The sequence below is a fragment of the Meles meles genome, chromosome 1 (assembly GCF_922984935.1).
Source record: "Meles meles chromosome 1, mMelMel3.1 paternal haplotype, whole genome shotgun sequence".
NCBI classification, from domain to species: Eukaryota; Metazoa; Chordata; class Mammalia; order Carnivora; family Mustelidae; genus Meles; species Meles meles.
Window position 1 is genome coordinate 143,969,922 of NC_060066.1, and position 13,813 is coordinate 143,983,734.

At 43.1% G+C, this 13,813-nt stretch overlaps 1 protein-coding gene across 1 annotated transcript in view; it reads left to right on the forward strand.

The window, feature by feature from the left end:
• Nucleotides 1-9,626: 9,626 nt before the first annotated feature.
• The window catches only part of COL24A1 (collagen type XXIV alpha 1 chain), a 395,306-nt gene continuing 391,119 nt past the window's right edge, over nucleotides 9,627-13,813 (forward strand). Inside the window, exons 1-2 of the mRNA XM_045980771.1 lie at nucleotides 9,627-9,749; nucleotides 9,868-9,998. Of these exons, the coding sequence (XP_045836727.1) occupies nucleotides 9,943-9,998 (56 nt within the window). The 5' untranslated portion in view covers nucleotides 9,627-9,749; nucleotides 9,868-9,942. The remainder of the gene's footprint in view (nucleotides 9,750-9,867; nucleotides 9,999-13,813) is intronic.

Below are 13,813 nucleotides of genomic sequence, written 5' to 3' on the forward strand. Positions count from 1 at the left end.
CTACTGTAGTCCAATACTATTTCTCTTGCATTTTATTTAAACCAAAGATTTTTAGGAAGAACATCCATCTCTACTAGAATTAGTCTGGTTAACCTTGAAGGCACTCTCTAATTCTTTCCATTTATTATAATTCCTAAATATTTTCTATCCACACTTAGTATTTTTTGACCAAAGTAATGCCCCATACTTTCGGGCTGGCACTAATGGAATTCTAAATACTTTCCCCTTGAATATATATTCCAAAATATATTGTTTCTTGTCCTAGGCTACAGATATTTTGTTAAAACACACATTGGCTATAGCGGTTGTGAGGGTGGATAAATGAAGAAAAACCAAATGCTCTCTGAGAAGAAAATGATGAGTGATTATAGTGGGCAGATATTACCCTAAATCCCTTATTTTGAGACAATTTAAGCATCAACATGGTTTTGCAATTCTTTTAGTTTTATTCAATATTAACACACCTATTAATTTTTTTTTACGATTTTATTTATTTATTTGACAGACAGAGATCACAAGTAGGCAGAGAGGCAGGCAGAGAGAGAGGAGGAAGCAGGCTCCCTGCTGAGCAGAGAGCCCAATGCGGGGCTCGATCCCAGGACCCTGAGATCATGCCCTGAGCTGAAGGCAGAGGCTTAACCCACTGAGCCACCCAGGTGCCCCACACACCTATTAATTTAAAGGACTTTTGGAACTGTTATAGAGTCTTTAAACATGACTGAAATTTTCTCTGAGGGAGAGAAATTATTTGTATGTTGTCCTAATAAAGCCTTCTAGTCAATATACTTCCTAAATTGAAATGTGGAAATGTGAGCTAAATAAATAGACTTAAAGAGAAAGAAATTGGGAGGGGGGTAGGAGGGATGGGGTGGCTGGGTGATGGACACTGAGGAGGGGGTGGGCTCTGGTGAGTGCTGTGAATTGTGTAAGACTGATGAATCACAGACCTGTACCCCCAAAACAAAAAATACATTTTATGTTAATTTTTAAAAAAAGAGAGAGAAAGAATCTGGGTCTTGAGTCCTGTCTTTCTCTGTCTCTGTCTCTCTACTCTGTCTTTCTCAACAGGTACACAGGAAAAAATTTTGATTTAACATTTGTGTGCAAACACAAAACAAAACAGAAGGAAAATTACATGATTAGTTCATATTGTCTGCAGAAGCTCTAGTGTTTGCTTGAACAAAATGGGAGACCTGCTCTATATCACAGTAAATGTTAAAGCCTAAGAATTTTATGTCAGGAAAAACAATTTTAAAAAGTACCATTCAAAGAGAAATTTAGAAAACTTCATCTTAGAATTCTTGTCAATCTGAAACCTTTGAGACCTTGGTATAAATAAAAGTGTGACTATGTTGGAAATCTTATTTTAGAGCATAAGAGGGTCACATGTAATCATTTGGATTCATTTTCTCTATTGGGTGAGAGCCAAATGAATCAAGAATAGTTATATCAAATCCTGCTATTAATCAGACACTCTTCTTTAAGGACTGCTGGGAAACAACGGTGGCAGACAGAGCTGGCACAGAGAGATCAGAAATGGGAGAGCCCTTTCCAACCAAAGATCTAGACGAGTCCCATAGATGGAGTCATGGACAGACCGACTGGACAAATGTCGAAGTGTCTGAAGCAAAAAACCAAAGGATTTATTTTCATTGGGGAAAGAAACATTATCACCCTTAGCATAATCTTTCACAAAAACCACTCAGTAAACAGTAATTCTTCATAGACTTGAAAACAAAATAGTTTCAGCCTAAACCTTCTTTTAAAATATTTCCTAAAATGTGACAAGATGTGACTGGGGTAGATGCAGGGGAATGAAGCATACAAAAGCTTAAAGGTAGTAATATTGTCACATTTCCTATTTGGCACTGTGTTTTATTCTTCTCTAAATTTTATATTCACGTGTGTTATATTTCTTTTCTTTCTTTTCTTCTTATTATTTTTTTAATAGTAGGTGCCACACCCAACATGGGACTTGAACTCACAACCCTGAGTTCAAGAATCACATGCTCTACCAAGTGAGCCAACCAGGTAACCCCAATGATATATTTCTTGGTAGAAAAATTTTAATATTTACATTTGTCATTTAGTGTGATTCTATGTACCATAATTACCTGTTAACATAACTTTAAATTGTTAGTTAGAAATTATTTATGTACATCTAGAATATCACACTCTAATTAAAAGCCGTAACATTAAACTTTTTTTACCAACTTTTAGACTAGAATTTTGTACTATGAAAAATGAATGAAATTGCCAGAGGAGATTCAGGAAAAGTAAATCTGAGTAAAAATTCCTTTCACTACTGAAATACCTACTATTCCCATAAAATAACTCCATTATAACAGTTCTATAAAGGATTTGGGTGGAGATACACTAAAAAGTTTAGAAAATCTATATCCCTATAGAGAATTCTCCCTAAATCAGTCTGCCCCTTGTCTCCACCATGCTGCATCTGATATCAGGAGCACATTGTTGGTAGCAATTAATTTTTTTAAAGCATTTTATTTATTCATTTGACAGAGGGAGAAAGATCACAAGTAGGCAGAAAGGCAGGCAGAGAGAGAGGGGGAAGCAGGCTCCTCGCCGAGCAGAGAGCCCGATGTGGGGCTCGATCCCAGAACCCTGGGATCATGACCTGAGCTGAAGGCAGAGGCTTAACCCACTGAGCCACCCAGCCACCCCGGTAGCAATTAATTTTTAATGGGAAGAGAGAGTCAGGGGAGAAATCTTTAAGGTTTCAAAGACACACTCCAAAGTACCAGGTTGTTTTTTGTTTTTTTGTTTTTCCTTTTAAGATTTTTTATTTATTTGACAGAGAGAGACACAGCGAGAGAGAGAACAAAGCAGGGAGAGTGGGAGAGGAGAAGCAGGCTTCCTGCCGAGGTGGGAGCCCCATGCAGGGCTTGATCCCAGAATCCTGGGATCAAACCTGAGCCGAAGGCAGATGCTTAACGACTGAGCCACCCAGGCACCCCCCAAAGCACCAGTTTCAATTTAACTTTAAATACACATTTGAAAAGTAATGGGCCTTCTGGTAATACTGTAGCTTTTGGAATTCATCCAGAGGAGTTTAAAATGGAAATGCTGACAGATTGTGCACTTCAGTGATATGAACGGTGTCACTATAACACTTTGCTTCTTGGCATGATGCCCATTGTAACGAACATCCCCATGGCCATATTTTAATTTCACACAACACACAGACAGACACTTGTTCGAATGGCAGACCAAAATAAAATATCAGAGCACTTAGTAGGACATATCGAACATATGTGTCCCTTTTATTTTGCCTTGTCTGATATTTGGACTCAGATTATTCTCGTCCATTGATTAGGACATTAAAACTGATTAAGTTTCCTTGCCAGAGAAAAATGAGTTGCCTTCAAATCAATCAGTAGCCTCCACCTAGTTCGCTTCACAAACGAATAACAGAATCTGAGCTAACTGGCGAGAGCAATAAGACATTACACAGAAGGAATGAGAAACAAAGAACTGGGATGGCAGAAGCAAGTAATTAATGGACGGTGGACTTAACCTTAGTCCTTGGCACTTCCTGGTTTTATTTGAACCGGTAAGCTAGACTCTAGGGTGTGTGAAGTGATCAAACTGATCGTGCTTACAGGGAAAGTGGTTGGGTGGGAGTGGAATGGTGGACTCTTAGTACTATGCAAAATGTGTCAAGGCTGCCTGGTGTATTTCTGTCTGGTTTTCAGACCTAGTCCCAATAAACATGTTATGTTTCCCAGTAAAGTCAGACTAAAACACCCTTCCAGCACTACATGGTCCAAAGCATCTCAGAGAACCTGGGCACCCACATGGAAGAGAAACACATTACGGAGAGCTCACCAGCTCCTGAACCGGCAAACCAAGAAAGAAACATCATTCTGCCAGCAGTTTTAGATGCACATTTGAGTTAGTTCATGACAATGAGAATAAAGTAACAGAAGAAAAGAAGAAAGATCCTAGCAGAAACAGACTTGGGAAGGTAAGAGTGGCAGTAAAAAGATCAAAAAAGTTTGCACATAAAAGACAGGAAATTCACTTTGGATCAGAACTGAAAAAATGTCCTTGCCATCCAAGCTAAGAATTTTCATCAGTTTATCTAGTGAGGAGGGACAGAAATATTTTATCATGTGCAATACATTGTATATAAACATGTCTCAGCTAGCTCTTTGACAAGTGTATATAATTCACATCCCAAAGTGAATATTGTCATTCTTATGAATTTTTTTTTTTTGTCATCTTCTCAAAAGCCCCAGTAAAAGACCCTTCCAGCTATTGGCCTGGGGTTCCCACCTAATTACGGTAGCCACAGTAAGTATCCCTCATATTTTAACAAATGCGATGTCTCTAACTTAGGTACATTATGTACTAAACACAAAATGAAATCTTAATTTCCAGGACCCATATTTTAAAGTAAGTAAAGTTTAAATAGGTATCTCTCAAATGCCAGTGAAGGCACTCCATGACCCTTCCATCCTCGTCTTTGTATAATAGTCATCCCAGCTGCAGGTCCCTAATCATGGTGCTAGGACCTTTCATACCGCCATGCTGCTGTCTGTGCTGCCACTCCACCCAGACTGGTTCGAATCTTCGTGTCTACTTGGCAAACACCTCTTCATTTTTAAAGACCCAAGCTTCACATGCTCCCTCCCACTTACTCCCGACAGAATAATGTATTCTCTCCTGCCCTATGTCACCAGTTGCTCTTTCTTACTTTTTTCTGTCATCTATACCAGTTCATTTTTCGTATTAGATTCTGTTCCTGGCAGGTAATAAACTCCTTAGGAGGAGTAATTATGCCACGTATCTTCATAACTGCAGGTCTGAGGACATTACCTGATACACAGCAGGCGTGACACTCTTTTTTAGTTATTCATTCATTCCATAAATATTTAAGCATGGAATTTTGATTAAGCCGTGATGATTCTGCCCAGGTACATAAGAACAAGAGTACTTACTCATTAAGAGATTTCACAGGTTGGGACGCCTGGGTGGCTCAGTTGGTTAAGCAGCTGCCTTCAGCTCAGCTCATAATCCCAGTGTCCTGGGATCGAGTCCCACATCGGGCTCCTTGCTCAGCAGGGAGCCTGCTTCTCCCTCTGCCTGCTATTCTGTCTGCCTGTGCTCACTCTATCTGACAAATAAATAAATAAGATTTCACAGGCTGTCAATAAGCATTGTGTTTAATAACTAAGTCAAGAATGGGTTGACATGTTAACACATCACCAGTCTATCTGTATCAGAATTACTTGTAGTCTTTTAACAATTACTGTTAAAAATGCAGATTCCTGAGTCCCGCCTCAGACATGCTCAATCATAAGCTCCAGGCATAAGACTCAGAAATTCATAATTGTAAAAAAAAGCAACTCATTTACCATATTCTTGCAATAAAGTAAGCTAGAGAAAAGAAAATGTTAAGAAAATCCTAAAACAAAATACATTTACAGTACTGCATTATATTGAACAAAATCCATATATAAGAAGACCCACACAGCTCAAACCCAAGTTATTCCAAGATGAGTTGTAGTTAAATTGAGAGCACAAAACTGGTAATCAAGATTTGGACCCATGCAGACTGACTCTGCATGAAGTTGATGCTGTTGGTGTACCTGGGTGGCTCAGTCTTTAAGCATCTGCTTTAGGCTCCAGGCATGATCCCAGCGTCCTGGGATCAAGCCCCACGTGGGGCTTCCATCTCAGCGCAGAGCCTGCTTCTCCCTTTCCCACTCCCCCTTCTTGTGTTCCCTCTCTCTCTGTCAAATAGATGAATAAATCTTGGGGAAAAAAAAGTTGATGCTGTCAATATTTCCACCGCTCCTTCCATTTTTCCTCGTTCCTTCCCTCCCTTCTTTCCTTCCTAACTCACTCTAATCCCCTGAGTTGTTCAAGGTTCCACTGTAATCTTTTTCTGTCTTACTTAGTTTCCTTCTCTGAATGAGGATGATAAACGGTACCTACTTAATAAGACTTATTAAGAGGATAAAATGAGTTAATATATAAAAAATATTTTAAACACTATTCATGCATCGTAAATATTATGATGTATTTACTATATTATTATTTTTTGAAGTCCTATACTATTATTTAATAATGCATGGTTTTGGTTCTATTTCTTTTAATTCTGCATTGCCTCTCCCCATTTCCTATAACCTAAGTTTATATCCTTGGCTCTCTGTTGTCCATTTTGACATTCACTTCTTTGAAAATAGAGTTGACTGTTAGAGTCTCAAATATCACTTTGTGCAGAATGAAGAAATGTAAAACTCTAGCTCTCGCCTTTCCCCTGAACTCTAGCTTTCAACTCCAACAGATCTTTGGATGGTTCCAATAGAATTTCCTACCAAGATATCAAGCTAAATATGTCTAAAACTGAATTAGTTGTCTTCCCTTTGACATTGGTCAATGGCATAATTTTTCAGTCATTTGGACTTGAAATTTCATCCTCCCTTCCCGATGTTACCAGTTATCAGAACTTCCTAATTTCTTTTAATAATGACCCCCTTATTTAGCTTTTCTGTCATTTCTCCCATCGTTGAAAATACTAGCATATTTCAATACATACATCTAACTTATCCTCTCACCTTCTCTCTTTTCAGTCTTGGCATCTGGTACTGATCAATCTTCTTAAAAGATTTTGAATTTTTTCAAATTTGAAACATAATCATTTATCAGTTTGAAATTCTTTAATTTGTTTCCTATTGCCCATAGGTCAAATCTTAAATGGTAGAATGTAAACTCCATGAAGGGAATTTTCATGCATTTTGTTCACCAGTGTAACTCAGTGCCTAGACGACTCCCTGGCATATACTAGGTGACACACTAAATATTTATTGAATGACTGAATGAACCTTATCCTGGCATTCAGAGACTTCCATATTTTGCTCTAGACCTCTCTTCCATTGCACAAACTTCTAAGACAAACTGATGAACCTATTTCTTTCCCTCTGAATCTAATTAAGATATCCTCCTTTTCCCCATTGTTTTCAATCTCCTTTTCTCCATTTCCAAGCACCTTGTCTCTGCTCCACCTAGGTAAATCCTCTTTATTTTTCAAGGCCCAGCTAAGTCCCAAGGTCTCTGTCTTGATTAATTTGATCTATGTGAATCTCCACCATCCTAAAAGTCTATAGCATTTAAACCTTACATTGTTTATTTTTAACTTGGCAAATGCCTCTGCTCTTATAAACACAAGTACTCTCTTTGAGGCTGTGTGTACACTTTGGAATCTTCTGCATGATAAGAGCTCTATTAACTATAATGAGCAACTATTCTCTTCTTATAGTCAAAGAACCTGAGATATATTTTAATGATAATTCAATTTCATACAGCATTCAAATACTCACACTCAAAAGAAAACAAAAATGTTTTTAATCCTTAATGATTTGATGGGGAAATGGAGAGAGAGATTAGGTGAGTTACTGCTTAATTCTTACCTATTCTTTCTACCAAACCAAATTACCTGTCTTTCTTTAGTTGACTGCTAATCCAAAAATAGAAAAACTGTAGTTTAAGACTATTAAAGAATGGCTATCTCCCCTCAGCCCCGGATTTCTAGAAGAATTCCAAAAAGCTGTGGTTGTTTGTTACAAAAATCAAGGGATGGGAAGGGTTTTACTGTAGTTAGATCTGGCAGGTAGGTAGCACCTTGATTAAGTGATCAAAGATAACAGTACTAGTAATAAGATACTTCAACATTATATATACCCAATATGATGCCCTGAGAAAGAGACATCACTTCAGTAGTATTTATATCAAAAATACATAACCTGAACCTAATCATGAGAACACATCACACAAATCCAGATTGAGAGACCTACCAAATGAGGAACCAGTGCTCTTCAAAAGGTTCCAAGTCATGAAAGACAAAAGACAGGAACTTCCACAGATGGGAGGAAACTGAGGAGATCTAACAGTTGAATCTGTTAATTAACTAACTAAACACAGTATCAGAGCCTGAATTAAATACTAGACAAAGGATATTTTGGAAAAATGACAAAATTTGAATAAGAGCTATATATTAGTTAATGGTATTGTATCAGTGTTAATTTCCTGGTTTTGATCATCGTATTGCTGTTATTTAAGATATCAGTATTAGAGGAAGTCAGTGAAGGGTATACAGGAACTCTCTACTATTTTTGGAACTTATAGGTACATCTATTTCAAAATTATTTCAAAATCAATAGTTGAAAAATTGAGGGAAAGGAAGAAGAATTAAATTCTATATTCCTGGAGAGGGAAAAATCCCTCAGTTTTTTGGGAAATGATTCCTAAAATTACAAAGTTTGCATCCATCATTTCTCTTCATCAATACAATTGCTTTAACTTTTATAATATGTGCGTACTCTGGGATGCTTTTCAGCACGTAGAGGGATCATTAGCTAGAGATAGCTCACAGAAAAGGCCAGGAAAACTTGTTAGAGGAATGATATTCAATGTTATACAACAGTCACTGGTTAAACAAACATACTAAGCAGTATTTTAGGTGCTGAAAATACAGCAGTGCGCAAGATTACAGATCCCTAGCCTCCTGGAATTTCCAGTCTTATAAAAAGGTAAAATCAGAAGGTTAACTTTTTTTAACTCCCCAAAACTTGGAAGGTGGACAGGCTGTAAAAGGCTGTGAGGGCATGGAGGCTTGTGTCAAAAAAAAAAAAAAAAAAAGTTACAAAAATTGGAGAAGGTATTCAAATCTGAAAGACCATGGTCTATTAGCATGTTCTAGCTGCATACATGCAGATCATGAATCCATGTTTATAAGCTAGGGAAGGGCAGAAAGCAGGTAAGTGGATTACAGGATAGAAAAATCAGCAGAAAAGTAGTACATGGGGCAGACTGAAAGGCAAGAGTGAAGGGAAGGAAAGGTAGCAATGAGAACCGTCTCAGTCTGTTTAAAACATGACTTAGCCCACAGAGCATCACTGCAAAAAAATGCAAGAAGGTCGAGAATGAAGGGCCGCGCTGAGTAGGATTTCAGAGGGGCATGCGTGAGGAGGACAGAGAAAAAGACGGGATGGGAGACATGCAAGAGGAAAACATCACACTGGGGGCTGCTGAAAAAGGGACGAAGGAAAGATACTAGTCACCTACAGCTTCGGGGACAGCGAGGAGGGTGGCGTGGGAAGCTAGAGCGTGCGGGCGTCGCCGGGGCGGTTGCAGGCGCTCCCCAGGCGCGGCGGGCCCGGGGTTTCACGGACCCGGGCGCGGGAGCTCCGCGCGGGTTGGGGGTAGGTTGCGGGGCGGAGGGGGAGGTGTGCGCTGTGTTTGGTGATGTCATTCCAAGTCAGAGCGGTGAAATTTAACACCGGCCGGATTTGCTGGGCTCCTCTTCTTCCAGGGGAAGCAGCCGGCGGCAGTCAATGCTGAGCGCCTGCAGTTGCCACCGGCCCCCTCTCACGGACCAGATTTCCGAAGTGGGTGTGTGTGCTTGTCTGACAAATGTTCAGGCGCGGGTTGTTTCCAAGGACTTCCCCCCCCTACACACACCCCCTTCATCTCCTTCCCTCCCCCAGCCCTTCTCTCCTCCCAGCCCCAAAGCAGAGGACTCCACTGGATTCACAGAGTCGCCTTTGAACCGCAAGTGAACTCGAGGGCTGCGCTCGCGGCGGAGTTCCAGCTGCTGCCGGCGCCCCGCCGCCTGCCAGTGAGGTCTCGCTCCTCGCCCGCCCTCCCAGGGGAGCGCTCCCCCCGGGCTCGTCCGTTACCGAGCTAGGGAGCTAAGCCTAGCTGATTGATCGACCCTTTGGGTGCTATTTCTTTCCCCTTCCTATTTCTCTCCTCCCTTTTTGTTGTTGTTGTTGCGGTTTTGGAGCATCGTTTTCATGTCATTTTTTTTTCTTCTTCTTCTTCCTTTTTCATGGCCAGTACCTGCACCCTTAGCAGTTCGGAGTTGCCTTCTGTTTTCCGTTAGCGCTTCGCTGCAGGGACAAATGCATACAAATGCATTTAGGAGCCCACAGGACAAGGCGTGGAAAGGTCTCCCACACGGCAAAAACGTAAGTAGCCCACTCGCCCAGAGGCTAGGGTTAGACCCACCCCTCTCCCCATCCTCCAGACCCTCTGGGCGGGTTGGAGATCTGTGCTCCCGCGCTCCTTGGCACTTTTCGAAGTTGGGAGCCGGCGAGCAGCCGTGGCATCTTCCTCTTGTCTCCTCAATTTGTAAAATACCGTGTTTGAAAGGAAGCCTCCTGCCAGCGGATCTCTCAGAAAGTTCATGCTAAAGAGGTCCTGCGGCTGGGGAGGGAAAGCTCACTGGCTCGCGTCCGGGTGCCGGCGGCCGCGGTTCCCGCGACTCGCCGAGCACAGACCGGACGCCGGCTGGAGCTCCGGCTCCCGCCGCCCTCGCGCCTTCCTTTCCTTCTCCTTTCTCAGGGCCCTGGCTGAGGTTCTGCTTCTCCGCGATTCTAATCCGGGCGTCCAGCCTGGGGACTGCCCGGGCGCCGGCGGTCCTCTGGGCTGTGTGCGCGGAGCCTGGACCGCGGGGCACAGATGTGGGTCGCGGTTGCTGGACTGGAGGAGGGGGTACCCGCAAAATCTCGGGCATCGGGGCGCGGCTAGCCTCGGAGGCAATCGGCTCTTGTCGTTAGGAGGCCAACACACGTGCTGCCCATCTGGGGCCGAGGCAGCGTCTTGCTTCCTTGGCCTGTCACTGGGGAAGGGGCTGGACGCGGGGGCGGAGCTGCTCCTCCTGCAGCGTGCTCGCGCAGGCCCGGACTGGCACCCCACCTCCTCTTTGGGCGCTGTACCTGCTCCCGCTCCCTCCCTCACTGGGAAAACAGCGTGGAGGGGTGTGCGTGCCTTGGCTGGCTGCCCTGCTCCCCCTGGAAGAGGTCAGTGGGTTTTGGAAGTTTGCTTCTGGCCCCTGGAGCGGGAGGAACCAAAAGCCGCTCGGGTCATTTTCTGCCCCGAAGATGTCCCTTGGGAAAATTGGTGAGGGTAAGGGGTAGACCTGCCGGTGCCCGCTGAGGACAGGCGGAGGGAGGCGGGGCGCGGGAGAGACCGCCTTGTGGCACTGTTTGTGTGCACATGTGCTTCCCAGCAGCATGCTGGCTGGGGCTCGCGAGCTCTCTGCTCTGACCCCTGGGAGTTTGGGCAGCTGGGCTTCCCGGCTGAGGAGGACGCGCCTCCCCACGCGCCCGAAGCCGGATTAATCCGTGCGGAGGAAAGCTCGGAATCCCGTGCTTGGGGCCAGGGGCTGGCGACCGGGGAGACCCGGATCCCGGAAGAGCTCACCCAATGAGGGTTAATTTCCCCAGCGCGACTCCCGCGGGTCGACCCGGCTTCCCAGGCAGGTTTCCCGCCACATTTCTCAATAAAAGCCCCTCAGCGTGGACCCTGTGGCAAAGCCGGGCTCCCTGCGCATGTTTCCGCTGATCCGAGTCGGTGGAATGATGGCATGAGCGTCGGGCCCCCGGAGGTCCAGCCACCAGGAGAAGCTGGGTGAGGTCGGCCACCTCCTGGCCGGCCCGCAACCTCCGCGTTCATTCCTGTGCGCTTCTAGCCTTCCCAGCCAGCTCCCACCCCGAGGGCTTTCCCTTGCCCAGCCATCCGCGGGGTTGGTAGTGGTGACCAACTTCTCGGATTAAAGCAGATCTTCTCTGCTCCTGGCCTCTGTCTTGTCTTGCTTACACTTCCCTTCCAGACGCTCCCAGAAAGGGCCCTGCGTAAATTTTTGGGCAGTTTGGGGTTTGTAAATTGGGTCCAGATGATTGGGGGGAGGGAGGCAGAGAAACCAAACAATGGATTACACGAAGGAACTGAGGAAAAATAAGACTATGTGGAACGGGGGAAAGAACCTTTTCTGAGAGAATTGGGGTTGATGGGAGATCCTGGGTGAAGGCTTTGCTCTAGAAGGTCTCTCCGTGAGGAAACTTGCAGCCTCCTTTGAAGTGGACTCGTCAAGTGTGCTCCACTACAGTTGTCAGTGGGGATGGGCTGCAGAGAATTAAGGGTAATACAAGGTTACATCAGATTGCACCCCCTCATAGCTCCAACCATACACATGCCAAGTAGGGGAAAGAGTAGTTACTGACTGATCTGACAAAATTGTTTCTCAAAAAAATCCAGTTTCCATAAAGAATTACCGGGTGCCTGGGTGGCTCTGTCGGTTAAGCCTCTGCCTTTGGCTCAGGTCGTGATCTCAGGGTCTTGGGATCCAGCTGGGCACTGGGCTCCCTGCTCCACTGGGAGTCTGCTTATCTCTCTGCCTTTACCTTTGCTCCCTGCCTCCCCCCAACCCCTTCTTGTGCTCTCTCTGTCAAATAAATAAATAAAATCTTCTTAAAAAAAAAAAAAAAACTAAAAAAAAAAACAACACACACACTACCAACCTTATAGGGAGGGGACTTGGTAGAAGCAGCTGATTAGCTGATGATAATGTCAGTCCACTGAATTAAACCTTAGAGTTTCTAATGAAATCCTTGAGGTTTTAATTTTCTGCCGTCCTTTTGTGGTGACGTTTTTTGTAAAAACAGAAGCAGTTTTTTTTTTAAATCACAATTCTGATTACTCACCCAAAAACATTTGCAGTTTTAAAACTGGATCCTTAAAGACATTTTATTTCATGGGGCTAGCTTTTAAGTGAGTTACCTAATGTGAATTTGTGGTAGTAATAAAAGGAAATTAAAACCAGAAGTCAGTGTTAGATACAATGATTTAACAGTATCAGAAAGCCCCCCAGGAAGGCTATTATTGTAATTAAAGGGTTTCTATAACCAAGATATGTTGGGGAGTGGTTTTGGATATAAACATCTATTTCCTAGTTGGCATGAAACTCGGTTCTTTAAAGTTGCTTAGTTATCTTTGTTTTCAAGTAGATGTATAAAATAAGCTGATGTCTCAAGGAGACGGATTGTAATTTATGGAAAGTAGCTTTGAGTGTTGCTTAGACATTCTGCTTGGTAATCTGTGAAGTGGCAGGAGAAAAATATAAATTTTATTATGGAAATTAAAATAGCTAGTTTCCATGCCATGCATTGTAACTATGAGTTATTTTAGAATTTGTAATTCTGAGCAAGAAGTGAGGTAAAGACCATTTCATTTTCATCCTCCTAAAAGGCTAACATTATTCGGACAGTCATTCACTCAATCATTCACTCATTTATTCAACAAATGTTTTCTGAGCCCCAACTATGTGCCCAGCATGGCTCTAAGCAGAGAGGAGACAATGTTGGAGCAAGACAGAAACACAACTGCTGCCCTCCCAATGTGCTCAGGTTAGTATAGGAAACAGAAAATGAACAACCAGGCATACAAAAATGAGAGAGGAGCACACCTAGAAGTTCTGGGTAGGTGAGGTAGATACGGAAGGGTAATCCTGGAAAGAAAGGCTGACCAGAGGAAATGAAATCCTCACTGAGACCTAACTGGATAAGGCATGGAACTTTGCAGACAGAGCAGTAAAAGGCTGAGAGGCGAGATAGCACAGTTCATTTGAGGGCCTGGAAGAAGTAAAAAGTTGGTTGTAGACCATGCTTTCTAGATGAGGAGTGACTGGAGCTGGATCTGGAGACCAGAGACCAGATTCTGAAAGGTCTTTACACCGGGTTACTTTCTCAGCTAAATAAAAGGAGGTTAGGATGACCTGACTTCTTGATCTTGGGATCAGTGTGCATGTCGAAGATGCTAGAGATATTATATGTTTATTGAGACTCAAGACCACCTGATACTCTTGCTAACTGAATATTGACTCATTCATGTAAAAAACTTTAGTTAACACGAGTGTGTGCCAGGAACTTTGCGAGGGTAGGCAGCAATCATTTTAACACTCTCTAGGGTATTATGAGGATGGACTAGCTGCGTTATTTTTCTT